Source organism: Cygnus olor, chromosome 1, assembly GCF_009769625.2.
Source record: "Cygnus olor isolate bCygOlo1 chromosome 1, bCygOlo1.pri.v2, whole genome shotgun sequence".
Taxonomy (NCBI): Eukaryota; Metazoa; Chordata; class Aves; order Anseriformes; family Anatidae; genus Cygnus; species Cygnus olor.
Genome location: NC_049169.1, coordinates 201,420,094 through 201,437,150, shown reverse-complemented (window position 1 = coordinate 201,437,150; position 17,057 = coordinate 201,420,094). Strand labels below are relative to the sequence as shown.

Below are 17,057 nucleotides of genomic sequence, written 5' to 3'. Positions count from 1 at the left end.
GATGCCGCTGGCCTTCTTGGACACCTGGGCACACTGCCAGCTCATGTTCTGGCAAGCATTAACCAGCACCCCTAGATCCTTTTCTGCTGCACACCTTTCCAGCCACTCTGCCCCAAGCCTGTAGCGTTGCATGCGGTTGTTGTGGCCAAAGTACATGAATCAGCACTTACGCATGTTGAACCTCATCCCATTGGCCTCTACCCATTGATCGAACCTGTACAGGCTCCTCTGCACGGCCTTCCTACCCTCTGGCAGATCAACGCTTCCCCCCCTCCAGCAACTTCCATCTGAATGTCTTAAATCATTTCTGTAGCGTGTGGGTGACCGAGTCCAGGCACAAGTTCCCTGAGAGGCTGTAGAGTCTCCCTCCGCAAGGGGAGATACTTGAAAGCCATCTGCACAGGGCATGGTCCTTGGACACTGGTGCTGGGTGGCCCTGTTTGAGCAGGGGGTTGGCCAAGCTGACCTCTTCAGGTACCTCCCAACCTCAACCATGCTCTGTTTGTGTGAAATCAGAACACTACAAAGCCCGTGCTGGTCCCTCCAGCAGGAAGCAACAGTCTTTATGTTTAAGTCTTTAAGAGGGGAAGAGTGTCTGCAGTTTGCAGGCTACCGCTGGGGTGTTTCTTCTGCTTGAGGAGGCGTTCTGTGGGGTGGCAGCTCTGGGAAGGAGCAGGGTACGAGGGGAGCACGAGGCTGCAAAGCCCACCTTGTTCAATGCGAACTGCCTGCGGATGAAGTGGGATACTGCATCCCAAACTTTCACAATCCCTGAAAAGCAAGGGAAAGAGAGGTCATGCTGCAAGCCAGCTTTCTCCTCCAGCACAGTCCTCGTGGCCAATGGGGCCAGTGTCTATGTCCCGAGACCCTCCCTCTCTCTCCCCACAAGAAACTGCAGCCCAAGAGGGCTGCGCTGCTGCCTGTTCCTCAGGCACCTCCTGTTGGGCTCACCGTCGTCCGGGAGGTGCATGAGTGTTGGACACATGAGGCGGCCGTTGCACAGGATGGGAGCACTCCTGGCCTCCATCTCGCTCCGGCCCTCCTCCACTCGTCACCAGGAACTGTCCCACGCGGGGACGCTGCTTCCCAGTGCCTTTGGCTCCTTCCTGCAAGGCAGCTCCTCAAGAGCACAGCGGCAGCCCCAGCAGAGCAGCACCAGCCACTGCCTCCTGAAGGCCTCGCAGCCAAGTGAGGGCAGGTTGCGGCGCGCAGGGCTTTTGAGCAGGACGTGGTGTGAGGTCACAGACGGCCCCGCTGTCACCCCACCGCGTGTCACAATAGGGGCCGCAGCCTGCCCTGTCAGGGAGCTGCCTCCCCAAGGAGACTCCCGCACCCTGGAGATTCGGGCAGAGCAGTCCCCAGGCTGTGAGGGTCACTGCGGGGTGCTGGCCCCGGGGCTTGCCCCAGGAGCAGGAAAGCTGGCTGCAACTTCTCTTCGCACTGTCCAAGACTTTTACTCGGGCTGAAGCTTCCCACATCATCCAGCCATAGGTGCAGGGAGCACCGTCCCCTTCCACTTTCTGTGCATGAGCATCAGCTCTGGTGAGTTCTTAGCCCACGACCACGGGCAGCAGAGTGACCACTGGAGTTAGAGCCTCTTCGTTTTCATTCCCTCTCTTAAGCAGCCAGTGGGTGGATGGCCAAAGACTGCAGTAGAGTGTTGGGGAATACTGTGACTCCAAAGGTGTAATAACACAAGTACATTTTAAAAGAGGTCAGTCAGAAGCTTTACTAACACTGATCGCAGTGCAAACAGCATTTGGGCAGCGTTTCTCGCTCCTCTTCCACTTTTTCTTCCAAGTGGTTGCAGCTACCCCACTATAGACCCCTCTAGAGACTGTTCCAAATAAAGGAAAGTGGTGAGGAAAATGTAATGTTGCCACAGCCAGGTGTGCGTTCTTGTGAAGAACGGGCTCCGGACAGTTCTTTGTGTGTTAATAAGGCCAAGTACCCATGCCAGGGAGGCTCAGACTCTTTAGGTAGCTTGTTAACTGCCACAGACCACAACATGGAGTGATGGCACTTGGTGGAGCCTGCAGAACTGGCACACCCAGTATGGTCTTAACAAAAGCTGCACATACCTGCCTGAGCACTTTTGCAGGCTATACTAGGAGCAACAAGCAGATTCTGTGACAAAGCACCAAAAATCCTGTTCTGAGAAAGCTTACCTCTGGAGAAGAGCAAGGGCTCAGGGAGACGTAAATGAAGGACTGGTATGTACCTGAGGCCTCAGTCCAAAGCCCCGCTTTGCATGGAAATGAGGAAGCCGATTGACAGAGTCAGGACTGGTGTAACAATGTGATTGTATATGCTCACATAGCATTTTGCTGCAAAGTTCATATGAACTGCTGAATATTTTAATGGTGACCTCTCATTTCCCTAACGGCAGAGGGGTCTCACGATCGTGAAACAAACTTCAGTAAAACCTTTGTAAATCTGCTCTTGGGTCCGTGTTTCCTCTTCTGTCACACAACACCCCGAGTCACTGTTGTGACACTGCCTCTCCATATTCCGCAGGCTCCTAATCCATACAGAATGTAGCCTAAAAATATTTTGGTTAGAATTTGGAACCTCATCTCAAACGTCATTAATGTATGAACAACCTTCAGCTTAGAAGAAAGTAAAAGTATACAAATTATTTATAAAGTATCTCTAAATAGTTCTAAAAGTAAATCCAGAGATTAAAAGAACAGTTCAAGATGTATCTAATTTGCGTGGTTGGAGATTGTATCATCATGTGTCCTTGTGGCCACAGCCCAGGGATGAAGTCAGGTCTGGAGAAGAGAGTTCAAGATTCAGGGTCTCGTGGGGGCACCTTTCTCTGCGTGGTATTGATAGATGGCGGTGTCTTCTTACAGTGAGCTGCGTGTCTCCAAGGGGGAAGTCCGTCCCTTATATTTGATGGCAGCGTGGGTAGTTACGAGTATCTGATGTGGTCCCTTCCGGCTGGGCTTTTGCTGGCATACCTTGACAAAAACAGTCTTCTGGTTCTAGAGTGTGGAAGACTTTGTAGGAAGGCTCTGCAGGAGCTTCCTTTACATGCGAACAGACATATCGTGCATGTTTCACTGGGGCCCTGAAATAAGTTAATATCGAATTGTCAGTCAACTACATACCAGATTTATGCGGTTCTTCAGGAAGGCACATATGCCATCATGAGGAAGCTGCGCATGCCATCCCGTAAGGATATCATGAGGAGAAAGGCCATGCTTCCTATTCGCTGTGCTTCACATATACATCAGTATAAAGATTTGGGGTGTAACTGGCAAGCCAGTGTCCACTAGAGCCCCATCCTCCTGTGGGTCTGATATGTCAGGCCAGGCTCTCGGATCTGATATATGGCAAAAGACAGAACATGGCATGGATCATATAAAACATTATCACAGAACAATACGAAGAGCAAACCAGTCAACATTTCAACATGTTTCCTCACCCGCACACTCCGCACTGAAGGGCAGCTGCAGCAACGGAGAAGAAACCTCTCAGGTGGGCTCTGAAGGTCCCCACCTCTGCCTGCCCAAAAGCAGGGAGCACAGCCTCCTTCCATTGTGGGCGCGTGACTGTCAGCTGCAGGGGAGCTTCAGGACTTCGGGTCTGCAGGGTGACAGCTGGAGGCAGGGACTCTCCATTGTCATTGCCTCTCCAAAGCACTCTCTGTCTGCAGCCTCTGCATTTCCGTCTGCGTCTTATGCTACAGGGGAAGCAGAAACAAGGAACGTTTTTACGTGGAGGTGCTAACGGCCCTATTTGAGCAGGGGGTTGGCCAAGCTGACCTCTTCAGGTACCTCCCAACCTCAACCATGCTCTGTTTGTGTGAAATCAGAACACTACAAAGCCCGTGCTGGTCCCTCCAGCAGGAAGCAACAGTCTTTATTGGGCTGACAGCTGCTCACAGCTGCGAGGGGTCCGCGCTGGTTTCCCTGATGCTCGTGTCATCTTCGGCACTGGAAGCACAGGGACTTTCTCACCAACGCTAGGGAGAGAAAAAGAAAGGGTTCAAGTTTCAGTTCCAGTGAGGGCAGCTGAGTGACACTCCCTGCTCCCTTCAGCCCCAGTCCTGTGGAGCGTGCATAGGCAGGAGTCCCAAGGGTCTGTGTGGCCCTGCAGAGGCCCCTCGTGTCCCAGCCAGTGACAGGGAATCTACGCAGCGCCAGGCTGAGGCGCTGTGTGAGGCCGGGCTGGAGACCTTTGGCCAAGCAGCTACGGAAGGCCAGGGCAAGGGTGCTTCTGAGCCCAGGAAAGAAGGCTGTTGCAGCAGAGGTTTACCAGATCAGAAGATCCTCTGCAGAATTCCCAGGGATGTTCGGAGCTCTGCTCTTGGTCTTGTCTTTCTGCAGGGCCTCCTTTCTCTTCTCCAGCTGTTTCCTCACCCGCACACTCCGCACCGAAAGGCAGCTGCAGCAACAGAGAAGAAAAAAACTCTCAGGTGGGCTCTGAAGGTCCCCACCTGTGTCTGCCCAAAAGCAGGGAGCACAGCCTCCTTCCATTGTGGGTGCATGGCTGTCAGCTGCAGGGGAGCTTTAGGACTCTGGGTCTGCAGGGGGACGGCTGGAGGCAGGGCCTCTCCACGGTTATTGCCTCTCCAAAGCAGCTGGCGGATGGAGAGCCCAAGCCCAGAGCCGAGCAACCCGCATGCTGGATCCCTCGGGCAGCCTGCTGCAGCTCAGCTTTTCCTGGCATTTGTTGGAGTTGGCCCACACTCACTTGGTGCTTGATTTGCTCAGAGGAGCTGCCTCAGCCTTCTTCTCGGGGGGGTGAGGGATGAGGACGTGCTGCTGCTTCATATCCACTGGTACCATCTGCAGAGACTTTTTCAGTTCCACAAGTGCCATGGAGGAAGCACTCTCTGTCTGCAGCCTCTGCATTTCCGTCTGCGTCTTCTGCTACAGGGGAAGCAGAAACAAGGAACGTTTTTAGGTGCGGGTGCTAATGTGGGAGCTGTCACATGGCAGTGGGGCAGTCGTCCCCTCAGGGTTTCCCCAGGCTCAGGGCACTTTCCCTGCAGCCTTCTTTCTCCTAGAAAGGCAGCGTGAAAGGCCTCAGCCCTCGGCCTCTGAAGCTAAGGGCAGGAACGCATTCACAGCAGTGGGCTTCGGAGGAGCCCTCGTCCTTCACAAAGGAAAACAAGGCTCAGAAAGGGCAGGTTTTTCTCTTTGAGAGAAGCCTCCTGGCAGAGCAAAGAGGGGAAGAGTGTGCACATGGCCCCCTGAGAGAAGAGAAAGGTCCCTTCTGGAGTGCTTGAAAGCACTTGTCATACCCAGATACTCTCTCTCCCATTCCTTTCGCCACGACCCTTGCACTTTTCCCACATGTGCTGTCTCTCCCGTTCTTTCTTCAGCTGCTCCTCAGCCAGCGATGCCTGCAGAGTTCTTTCATCTTCTTGCCTGTACAGGCAGCATATTTCCTACAGGGGAGAAGGGGGCACGCAATGATCAGAGACACATCAAATCTCCATGAAGGCAACCTGTGAAACAACCCGCCAACGGGTACACAGATCCAGTGGCTACCTGTCCTGCTCTCCGTTGAGCCTCACAGGCAGGGGCTTGAGTTTGGGGCCAGGCCGCAGCAGAGCGCTTGCCCTTCCCCTCTTCTGCCATCTTTGAGGAGCTCTCCTGACGTGCTGTACGCAGCCTGCAAGCACACAAGAGGAGGATTTGCTGCTGTAGCTTTTGCTCACAAACTGGGTGCCCAGCAAGGAAAGGGCAGGCGGTGGGACATGTGGCGGGACCCCTGTGGAGTTCACCAAGTCCCTGTGTCCAAGGGAAGCTGCTCGATGACTCAAGGAGAAGGGCCCAGGAGTTGCCTCCTCCAGCTCCCCCCCAGCCTCACCTGGGAGAAGGCTCTTTTTCCCCAGCAGCCTGGCCCAGCTTTGCCTCCCCAGTCGCCCTGGAGAGTCTGGGTAGAGAAGGACTCTGGCGTGTGAGCAGCTGGCTCTTAATAGCAGGAGGCACCCCTGTAAGGAGGAAAAGAGAAGGCTAGTCAGAGCTGCTCCTTGGTGGCCACACAAATAGGCAGGGAATGAGCCTCCCTGCTTGATCCGGTGCTATTTCTAAAAGGCAGAGCAAGCTGGCAGGTGGGTTGACCTAGAAGGGAGTCTTCTTGGCCACTAGCATTTCACAGGTGGGGAAGGGAGTCCTGGGACTCTATGCCACCTCTTCGTGACATGGAGGGGCTCAAATCCCCCTATGGACAGCTCCTGTTTGATAAGGGAGAAGGCGCCCAGCCCAGGTGCTCTGATACCCTGAAAAGCAAGAAAGGACGAACAGTATTTCCGTATTTCTGGGGCGGGAAATCCAGCGCAGGACTTCTCCAAACAAGATGATGGGTACTTGTGCCTTGGCCACTGCTCATGGAAGGTGCCAGATGGCATCACTCTGGAGAGCCCTGGAGATGGCCTTGATGTCTGGGAGTTTTCCAGCTCCGTCCTTTTTGTCCTCTAAAGAAGAGCTGGGCTAGTGAGAGCAGAGCCCAAGCACTCACACAAAGCTCAGCAAATTCCCCCGGGGGTTCCCAACACCTAGGGAAAGCCTTAAGAACTGGCTCAGGCTACATACTGGCTTGCATTCCAAACTTTCCCAATCCCTGGAAAGCAAGGGAAAGAGAGGTCATGCTGCAAGAGAGCCCACTGCTCCAGCACAGCCCTGGCAGCTGAGGGGACCAGTGCCTGTGTCATGGGGCCCCCTGTCCCCTTCCCTCCTGTCCCCTGTTCCTCAGGCACCTCCTGATGGGCTCACCGTCGTCTGGGAAGTGCATGAGTGTTGGGAACATGAGGCGGCTGCAGCACAGGATGGGAGCACTCCTGGCCTCCATCTCTCTCCGGCCCTCCTGCACTTGTAGGCAGGATTTGTCCCACGCAGGGACGCTGCTTCCCAGTTTCTCCTCTGCTTGAGGAGGCGTTCCGTGGGGTGGCAGCTCCGGGAAAGAGTAGAGTAAGAGGGGAGGACAAGTCTGCAAAGCCCACCTTGTTCAGTGCGAGCTGACGTCGGATGGAGTAGGGTACTGCATCCCAAACTTTCCCAGTCCCTCGAAAGCTGTGGCAAGGGAGGTTAAGCTGCAAGCCAGCCCACACCTCCAGTATAGCCAGGTGACCAAGGGAGCTGGTGCCCATGTCCTGAGTCCCCCGGTCCCTGTCCCCAGAAGGAAATGCAGCTTAAGAGGTATTCACGGGTGCCTATTCCTCTGGCGCCTCCTGACAGGCTCACCATCGTCTGTGAGGTGCACGTGTGTTGGGAGGTGCATGAGTGTTGGGAAAATCAGGCAGCCGCTGCGCAGGACGGGAGCAGTCCTGGCCTCCATCTCTCTCTGGCCCTCCTCCACTCGTCAGGCTGCTCAGCAGCAGCACCTGGGCATGCAGCCCGAAGTCCCCGCACGTGGGAACCCTGACATTCATCTCTCTTCTTACGTGAAAAGTTTCTTTCTTGTAAGGGAGTCCATGAATACTGGCAAAGTTCTCTGAAACCTGATTGATGGGCTTCTTTACATGGAGGAGCTGAAAGCCTCCTATGGGCAGCTCCTTTTAAAAATAGTGCGGAAGGCGCCCAGCCCAGGTGCTCTGATACCCTGAAAAGCAAGAAAGCAGGAAGAGTATTTCAGTATTTCTGGGGCGGGAAATCCAGCACGGTGCTTCTCCAAGCGAGAAGATGGGCCCTGGTGCCTTGGCCATTGCTTGTGGGAAGGTGCCAGATGTCATCATTCTGGAGAGCCCGGGAGATGGCCTCGATAGCTGGGAGGCCTTTCTCAGGACCTTGTGGAGGAGCTGTGTAACCCCTCCACTGCCCTCCCAGCAGCAGCTGAGCATGCAGCCCAAAGTCCCAGCACATGGGAGCCCTGACATTCATCTCTTTTCTTACCAGGAAAAATTTCTTTCTTATACGGCAGTCCATGAACATTGGCAAAGTGCTCCAAAACCTGGAAGATGGGCATCTTTACATCAAGGAGCTTAAAGCCTGCCATGGGCCGCTCCTGTTTAACAGCAAAGAAGGCTGTGACGCCCTGAAAAGCAAGAAATCAGGAACACGGATCAGTATTTCTGGGGCTTCTCCAAGCAAGAAGACGGGCCCTCATGCCTTGGCCACTGCTCACGAGAAGGTGCCAGACAGTGTCATTCTGGAGAGCCCTGGAGATGGCCTCGATGGCTGGGAGTTTCCCAGCTCCCTCCTTTTGCCATCTAAAGTGGAGCTGGGCTAGTAAGGGCAGAGCCAACACCCTCAGCTCAGGAAAATCCCCCCAAGGGCTTCCAACATGTACGGAGAGCCTTGAGAACTGGCTCCAGCTACATGCTGGCCTGCCCACTCTGGCCACAGGCAACACACAAGCGCCAGGCGGTACGGATCCCGTCCTTCTGCTGGAGCTGGGCTCTTCTTTGGTGCATATTGCCAGAGCAGCAAGTGGCCCCTGGCACATCTGCAGTTTGCAGGCTACCGCTGGGGTGTTTCTTCTGCTTGAGGAGGCGTTCTGTGGGGTGGCAGCTCCTGGAAGGACCGGAGTATGAGGGGAGCACGAGGCTGCAAAGCCCACCTTGTTCAGTGCGAACTGCCTGCGGATGAAGTGGGATACTGCATCCCAAATTCTCCCAGTCCTTGGAAATCAAATCCACAATATCCCCCTTCAGCCATGCCCTGGGGACGGCAACAAGGCTGCCATTGCCATGCTGCGGGCTGGCACGGCCCGCTGATCCCACGCTGACAAGCCCAACAAACGGCTGCCAAGCAGGCGCTGCCAGAGGCTGCAGGAAGGTTCCAGAAGCAGCGGCAGCGCCCCGGGCAGGGGCAGCCGCGAGTGCAGGAGCCGCTCGTGGGATGCGGGCTCAGGGGCAGACGTCCGCCCCTGCAGGGGACAAGGCCCACCCAGAGCCTGCCCACCGGCATGGGCCTGCCCAGACATCCTGGGGGGAAGCCCTGGCCACAGCCAGTGATCGGGGGGGGATGCAGAAGCCCCTCAAAAATGATGACGAAAAACAGGGCCCACAAAGTGAGAGGCCATGTCACTTACCATGGAAGCCCCAGAACTTGGAGAAAAGTGGCACTGCTCTCTCCAGAGAGCGCGTTTCCTTCAGCAAGTTTCTTTTAGAAGGAAAAGAAAGGCCTCATGTGTCTAGATGCCGCCCGCCATCACTGACAGCCGTGCTGGGGACAGCCCAAGGCCTCAGCCAGCTTGTGGCACGGGGGGAAACCACAACTGCAAAATGGCCGCCAGGGCTGTCAGAGGATGGGTCGGGAGCCGCCCTGTCAGGGAGCAGCTTTTCTCTCTCTCTCTGTGCACTCAGGGAGCATCTTTCCTGTAGAGCCACCACCGAGCTGAGCAACCCAGCACTGAGAATGAAACTCTCTCATTTCAGTCCCATACAAACCTCGAGAGTGCCCCAGGGGGCGTGCAAGGCGATCCATTTGGGTGTGGGAAGGAAATGCTAGAAATGCCATTTATTTATTTATTAAATCTTGAAAGGAAATAAGAAAGAAGTTATGCTTCAGTAGTATTTAATATAGAGCTTGTGCCTGGCACTCTCTCAGTGTCTCCATGTGTTTGATGGCCACGTCGCACGTGGTCTGTGAGGTGTCCTGAGGGACGAGTGTGTGCCCCACAACACGGAGGGCTTCTCCGTGGCACCCTCGCTCGTTCGCATGCTTTCAGCACTAGGTGACGTAGCAGATTACATGGGCCTGGTCCAGTAGACTTCAGGATGGTGTGGTTTAGGTTTTGCTAAAGTAACCCTCAAGGTATGGACACGGGTCTAAAAAGACTCCTGCAGAGCACCTGCAGAGTGAAGACGGTGCTAATAATGTGAGCACAAGTGGCCAACGAGCAGATGAGAGAGCTGAAACCTCCTGCTCCCATCTACTTCTGTACATCTCCATCTCCATTGGGATCTCTAAGCCAAGGGCAGCAAGAGTTCAGCAAGAGGACCCAAGTAGAATTTACAGCAACTTGCATCAAGGCTGCCTGATGAGTGATCGAAGTCCCCGAGAGTTTTAGGAGGAGAGAATGAAAACTGTGAGAGCGTGTGAGAGAAAGAGAGCTCTTCACTTTCTTGTAGGAGTGATGTGAGAAAAATTCGACCTGTCCTTCAGTTTTGCGGTGTGCTGAGTTAAAGTCCCCGGGACAGGGTTTGGCCCTGCTGGCTTCCCTTCCTTTCTTCTTTTCTCCAAAGTTTCAAACTCTCTCTCTTTTCCGTCTGTTTTTTTTGGCTATGTGCAGACCCAAGAGGTCGTGGAAAACTCTTTTTCCAAAAAGAGGCTCTTAACTTCAAAGCTCCATTGGGAGCAGGACCAACAGGGAAGGAAGACTTGCTGCTAATCCTGGGCTGAGTGAGGGCAGGTGCTTGATGGCTTTTTTCTGGGAACAAACGGAAGGTTCCAGAGAGCTGTTACCTTGGAAGTCCCACCCTGGAAGGATCAAGAGCTCCCAGCTCTTCCCAGCTCTCCAGGCACAGGCAGGTGCTGATGCTGGATACTAAGAGCACCTGGCTTTCAGCAAGGGTGAATCGGCAGCCTCAGCTAGGAGGCGTTTGTGGCTGTCTTGGGAGGCCACAAGCGTTTCTTCTTTAACTGTTTTAAGAGTCCCACAAAAATCATGAGGTGGATTATTGAGGGAACAGAGCATCTCTCCTGTGAAGAGAGGCTGGGAGAGCTGGGACTGTTTATCCTGGAGAAGAGAAAGCTCAGGGGGGATCTCATCAGCGGATAACTACATGCCTGCGGGCAGGGTGCAAAGGGAATGGAGCCAGGCTCATTTCAGTGGAGCCCAAGGACGGGACAAGAGGCGATGGGCACAGAGAGAGACACAGCGGCTTCCATCTGTACCTCAGGAAACACTCCTGTAGCGTGTGGGTGACCGAGTCCTGGCACAAGTTCCCTGAGAGGCTGTGGAGTCTCCCTCCGCAAGGGGAGATACTTGAAAGCCATCTGCACAGGGCATGGTCCTTGGACACTGGTGCTGGGTGGCCCTGTTTGAGCAGGGGGTTGGCCAAGCTGACCTCTTCAGGTACCTCCCAACCTCAACCATGCTCTGTTTGTGTGAAATCAGAACACTACAAAGCCCGTGCTGGTCCCTCCAGCAGGAAGCAACAGTCTTTATTGGGCTGACAGCTGCTCACAGCTGCGAGGGGTCCGCGCTGGTTTCCCTGATGCTCGTGTCATCTTCGGCACTGGAAGCACAGGGACTTTCTCACCAACGCTAGGGAGAGAAAAAGAAAGGGTTCAAGTTTCAGTTCCAGTGAGGGCAGCTGAGTGACACTCCCTGCTCCCTTCAGCCCCAGTCCTGTGGAGCGTGCATAGGCAGGAGTCCCAAGGGTCTGTGTGGCCCTGCAGAGGCCCCTCGTGTCCCAGCCAGTGACAGGGAATCTACGCAGCGCCAGGCTGAGGCGCTGTGTGAGGCCGGGCTGGAGACCTTTGGCCAAGCAGCTACGGAAGGCCAGGGCAAGGGTGCTTCTGAGCCCAGGAAAGAAGGCTGTTGCAGCAGAGGTTTACCAGATCAGAAGATCCTCTGCAGAATTCCCAGGGATGTTCGGAGCTCTGCTCTTGGTCTTGTCTTTCTGCAGGGCCTCCTTTCTCTTCTCCAGCTGTTTCCTCACCCGCACACTCCGCACCGAAAGGCAGCTGCAGCAACAGAGAAGAAAAAAAACTCTCAGGTGGGCTCTGAAGGTCCCCACCTGTGTCTGCCCAAAAGCAGGGAGCACAGCCTCCTTCCATTGTGGGTGCATGGCTGTCAGCTGCAGGGGAGCTTTAGGACTCTGGGTCTGCAGGGGGACGGCTGGAGGCAGGGCCTCTCCACGGTTATTGCCTCTCCAAGCAGCTGGCGGATGGAGAGCCCAAGCCCAGAGCCGAGCAACCCGCATGCTGGATCCCTCGGGCAGCCTGCTGCAGCTCAGCTTTTCCTGGCATTTGTTGGAGTTGGCCCACACTCACTTGGTGCTTGATTTGCTCAGAGGAGCTGCCTCAGCCTTCTTCTCGGGGGGGTGAGGGATGAGGACGTGCTGCTGCTTCATATCCACTGGTACCATCTGCAGAGACTTTTTCAGTTCCACAAGTGCCATGGAGGAAGCACTCTCTGTCTGCAGCCTCTGCATTTCCGTCTGCGTCTTCTGCTACAGGGGAAGCAGAAACAAGGAACGTTTTTAGGTGCGGGTGCTAATGTGGGAGCTGTCACATGGCAGTGGGGCAGTCGTCCCCTCAGGGTTTCCCCAGGCTCAGGGCACTTTCCCTGCAGCCTTCTTTCTCCTAGAAAGGCAGCGTGAAAGGCCTCAGCCCTCGGCCTCTGAAGCTAAGGGCAGGAACGCATTCACAGCAGTGGGCTTCGGAGGAGCCCTCGTCCTTCACAAGGAAAACAAGGCTCAGAAAGGGCAGGTTTTTCTCTTTGAGAGAAGCCTCCTGGCAGAGCAAAGAGGGGAAGAGTGTGCACATGGCCCCCTGAGAGAAGAGAAAGGTCCCTTCTGGAGTGCTTGAAAGCACTTGTCATACCCAGATACTCTCTCTCCCATTCCTTTCGCCACGACCCTTGCACTTTTCCCACATGTGCTGTCTCTCCCGTTCTTTCTTCAGCTGCTCCTCAGCCAGCGATGCCTGCAGAGTTCTTTCATCTTCTTGCCTGTACAGGCAGCATATTTCCTACAGGGGAGAAGGGGGCACGCAATGATCAGAGACACATCAAATCTCCATGAAGGCAACCTGTGAAACAACCCGCCAACGGGTACACAGATCCAGTGGCTACCTGTCCTGCTCTCCGTTGAGCCTCACAGGCAGGGGCTTGAGTTTGGGGCCAGGCCGCAGCAGAGCGCTTGCCCTTCCCCTCTTCTGCCATCTTTGAGGAGCTCTCCTGACGTGCTGTACGCAGCCTGCAAGCACACAAGAGGAGGATTTGCTGCTGTAGCTTTTGCTCACAAACTGGGTGCCCAGCAAGGAAAGGGCAGGCGGTGGGACATGTGGCGGGACCCCTGTGGAGTTCACCAAGTCCCTGTGTCCAAGGGAAGCTGCTCGATGACTCAAGGAGAAGGGCCCAGGAGTTGCCTCCTCCAGCTCCCCCCCAGCCTCACCTGGGAGAAGGCTCTTTTTCCCCAGCAGCCTGGCCCAGCTTTGCCTCCCCAGTCGCCCTGGAGAGTCTGGGTAGGGAAGGACTCTGGCGTGTGAGCAGCTGGCTCTTAATAGCAGGAAGCACCCCTGTAAGGAGGAAAAGAGAAGGCTAGTCAGAGCTGCTCCTTGGTGGCCACGCAAATAGGCAGGGAATGAGCCTCCCTGCTTGATCCGGTGCTATTTCTAAAAGGCAGAGCGAGCTGGCAGGTGGGTTGACCTAGAAGGGAGTCTTCTTGGCCACTAGCATTTCACAGGTGGGGAAGGGAGTCCTGGGACTCTCTGCTGCCATCGTAGCCCCACATTCTCCCTTTGGGCACATGCAACCCACAGCGGGGCTTTCGGTGGACAGGAGCTCCAGGAGGCCAGTGCGGAAGAGGCCTAGGCACTATCGAATGCTACGGGAAGCTCTGGGCTGCCCTGCCATCGTGGTCCCTACCAAGGCCCAGCAGAGCTACTGCCGCAGGGAACTGGGGTCAGAGGAGGGGCCTCATCCTGTGCAAAGCGCAGCCTTCCAGCCTTGCCTCCGTACACCTTGCCCTCAGGAGGACATTCGGAAGGGAAGGGCAGAGAGGTCTCCCAGGGGCTGTCACTCCCAAGAGCCCGCTCTCACGTTACCTGTTCTCTTAGACTCTCCCTCCACCCTTGCGTCTCCCTTCTTTTCCAAAGCACGCCCCTTGGGTGCTTGAAGAGGCCCTTCCCCTGCAGCTCTTCCACGAGGTATGTAGAGGCCAATCCTGGAAGCAAGACCAAGGCAGTGTGACTCCAGGGCACCATATCCTAGGGCTGTAGGGCGCTGGTCTTGGTGCCAGCCTCAGAGAGGGGCTTGCTGTGGGCTGGGCAGGGAAGCGCCATTCCCCCCAGGCCATGCCACATGAAGAGAATGGCCCCTCTTCCAAAACAAGCACGAATCGGTGTGGAGAGAAGGAGGAAAGAGCGCTTGGGAAAGTCTCCCTCCAGCTCCTCCCTGAGCAAGGAGCAAGCCCTGGCACTGCTGCCCTTCCTCAGAGGAGCGGAAAAGCTGCCGAAACGCTCAGCCAAGGGCTGCAGAAGCAACGCGCCCACCTGGGAAAGACGATGACACCTCCAGACGCTGGATGTAGGACGATGCTTTTCCTCTCCAGTGTGGCCAAATCCATGGTCCCTGTCCTCTGCAGGAGAGACAGTCCTGGGTGAGACCGTGGCCAGGAAAGGATGCCCTTGCCAACGAAGGCGTCGGGGCTGCTCAGGCAGAAAGCTGCCCACGGGCAGAGCTCGCAGTGCTTAGCGTTCACCCCCCCTCACAAGCAGCACAAGCTGCCCAGCGAGTGCCTGCACCTGGTAAATCACTGCCTGGCTTTGTGCAAGGGCAAGGCTCGTGTGCCTCATCAGGAGACGAGCCTGACCCAGAAGGAGAAGTCCCTCCCAATGGTCTCTCGGGGACTTCCCAGGAACCCTGGGCTGTGCTGGTGCAGTGAGAAACTTACACTGAGGCGAGATTTCAGCAGCTGGCCGTTGCTATTCAGGTTGTGAACAAAGTCCGAGGAAAACTGCATTTGGACTCTGCTCTTGCGGAAGACCAGACAGCCAATGTCCTTGAAGATGAAATCAACACCCTGCTTCTTTGCGAGGGTGTAGGAGAGAAAGAGCAGGGTCTCTTGAATGCAGCGCTGCACGGTGTCCCGAGGAATGCCGGTGTCCAAGGACAGCCAGGCATAATTCAGGAAAACAAATGGAGGTACACCTGAGGGAGAAGAAGCAAGGAGCCAAGGAACTAAGACAGGCCTGCAGAGGAGGGCAGTCCCGTCTGGGCATCTGCTGGGCCCTCCAGCACTGCTACAGAGCTGTCTTGCTGACTGCTCGTCTGGAGGAAGAGAAGCCCTGAAAGACAGCGCTCCAAGAGCCTGGTGCAGCACAATCGTGGCGCATCGCTGATGCCATAGAAGCTGATGCCCAGTGTCTGGCCTGCACCTGCAGCTGTGCGAACTGCGAAGAGCAGAAGTCGACCACCAATGCAGCCTTCATGGTGCCAACAGCATGGGGAGGGACATTTCTGGGAGCTGCTGTGTGGAGGGACGTGCAAGGCGTTGGTGGGCCTTGGCTTGTGAGGAGCTCAGGCCTTTCTCAGGACCTCGTGGAGGAGCTGTGTAACCGCTCCACTGCCCTCCCAGCAGCAGCTGAGCGTGCAGCCCAAAGTCCCCGCACGTGGAACCCTGACATTCATCTCTCTTCTTACCAGGAAAAGTTTCTTTCTTATATGGCAGTCCATGAACATTGGCAAAGTACTCCGAAACCTGGAAGATGGGCATCTTTACATCAAGGAGCTTAAAGCCTGCCATGGGCCGCTCCTGTTTAACAGCAAAGAAGGCACCCAGGCCAGGTATTGTGACGCCCTGAAAAGCAAGAAATCAGGAACACGGATCAGTATTTCTGGGGCTTCTCCAAGCAAGAAGACGGGCCCTCATGCCTTGGCCACTGCTCACGAGAAGGTGCCAGACAGTGTCATTCTGGAGAGCCCTGGAGATGGCCTCGATGGCTGGGAGTTTCCCAGCTCCCTCCTTTTTGCCATCTAAAGTGGAGCTGGGCTAGTAAGGGCAGAGCCAACACCCTCAGCTCAGGAAAATCCCCCCAAGGGCTTCCAACATGTACGGAGAGCCTTGAGAACTGGCTCCAGCTACATAATGGCCTGCCCTCTCTGGCCACAGGCAACACACAAGCGCCAGGCAGTACGGATCCCGTCCTTCTGCTGGAGCTGGGCTTTTTTGTGCATATTGCCAGAGCAGCAACGGGCCCCTGACACATCTGCAGTTTGCAGGCTACCGCTGGGGTGTTTCTTCTGCTTGAGGAGGCGTTCTGTGGGGTGGCAGCTCTGGGAAGGAGCAGGGTACGAGGGGAGCACGAGGCTGCAAAGCCCACCTTGTTCAATGCGAACTGCCTGCGGATGAAGTGGGATACTGCATCCCAAACTTTCACAATCCCTGAAAAGCAAGGGAAGAGAGGTCATGCTGCAAGCCAGCTTTCTCCTCCAGCACAGTCCTCGTGGCCAATGGGGCCAGTGTCTATGTCCCGAGACCCTCCCTCTCTCTCCCCACAAGAAACTGCAGCCCAAGAGGGCTGCGCTGCTGCCTGTTCCTCAGGCACCTCCTGTTGGGCTCACCGTCGTCCGGGAGGTGCATGAGTGTTGGACACATGAGGCGGCCGTTGCACAGGATGGGAGCACTCCTGGCCTCCATCTCGCTCCGGCCCTCCTCCACTCGTCACCAGGAACTGTCCCACGCGGGGACGCTGCTTCCCAGTGCCTTTGGCTCCTTCCTGCAAGGCAGCTCCTCAAGAGCACAGCGGCAGCCCCAGCAGAGCAGCACCAGCCACTGCCTCCTGAAGGCCTCGCAGCCAAGTGAGGGCAGGTTGCGGCGCGCAGGGCTTTTGAGCAGGACGTGGTGTGAGGTCACAGACGGCCCCCGCTGTCACCCCACCGCGTGTCACAATAGGGGCTGCAGCCTGCCCTGTCAGGGAGCTGCCTCCCCAAGGAGACTCCCGCACCCTGGAGATTCGGGCAGAGCAGTCCCCAGGCTGTGAGGGTCACTGCGGGGTGCTGGCCCCGGGGCTTGCCCCAGGAGCAGGAAAGCTGGCTGCAACTTCTCTTCGCACTGTCCAAGACTTTTACTCGGGCTGAAGCTTCCCACATCATCCAGCCATAGGTGCAGGGAGCACCGTCCCCTTCCACTTTCTGTGCATGAGCATCAGCTCTGGTGAGTTCTTAGCCCACGACCACGGGCAGCAGAGTGACCACGGGAGTTAGAGCCTCTTCGTTTTCATTCCCTCTCTTAAGCAGCCAGTGGGTGGATGGCCAAAGACTGCAGTAGAGTGTTGGGGAATACTGTGACTCCAAAGGTGTAATAACACAAGTACATTTTAAAAGAGGTCAGTCAGAAGCTTTACTAACACTGATCACAGTGCAAACAGCATTTGGGCAGCGTTTCTCGCTCCTCTTCCACTTTTTCTTCCAAGTGGTTGCAG

General features: G+C 55.8%; 1 protein-coding gene across 3 annotated transcripts; it reads right to left on the bottom strand.

Moving 5' to 3' along the window:
• Positions 1-371: 371 nt before the first annotated feature.
• LOC121063672 (coiled-coil domain-containing protein 81-like) lies at positions 372-16,483 on the bottom strand. 3 transcript variants are annotated; one of them, XM_040544320.1, is made up of 13 exons: positions 16,198-16,483; positions 15,957-16,018; positions 15,277-15,433; positions 14,528-14,784; positions 14,127-14,212; positions 13,680-13,798; positions 5,830-5,953; positions 5,508-5,631; positions 5,258-5,404; positions 4,705-4,883; positions 4,267-4,395; positions 3,875-3,973; positions 372-567 (listed from the first exon to the last, which is right to left on the bottom strand). In XM_040544320.1, the coding sequence occupies exons 1-13, from the start codon at positions 16,271-16,273 to the stop codon at positions 564-566; spliced, it is 1,563 nt and encodes a 520-aa protein (XP_040400254.1). In that variant the 5' UTR covers positions 16,274-16,483; the 3' UTR covers positions 372-563. The 3 variants fall into 3 exon arrangements, with proteins under 3 accessions (XP_040400254.1, XP_040400252.1, XP_040400253.1); XM_040544318.1 differs by lacking the exon at positions 372-567 and having other exon boundaries at positions 3,842-3,973; positions 16,198-16,482; XM_040544319.1 differs by lacking the exons at positions 372-567; positions 3,875-3,973; positions 4,267-4,395; ... (2 more) ...; positions 5,508-5,631; positions 5,830-5,953 and adding exons at positions 11,041-11,172; positions 11,466-11,594; positions 11,904-12,082; ... (1 more) ...; positions 12,706-12,829; positions 13,028-13,151 and having other exon boundaries at positions 16,198-16,482.
• Between the last annotated feature and the right edge of the window lie 574 nt (positions 16,484-17,057).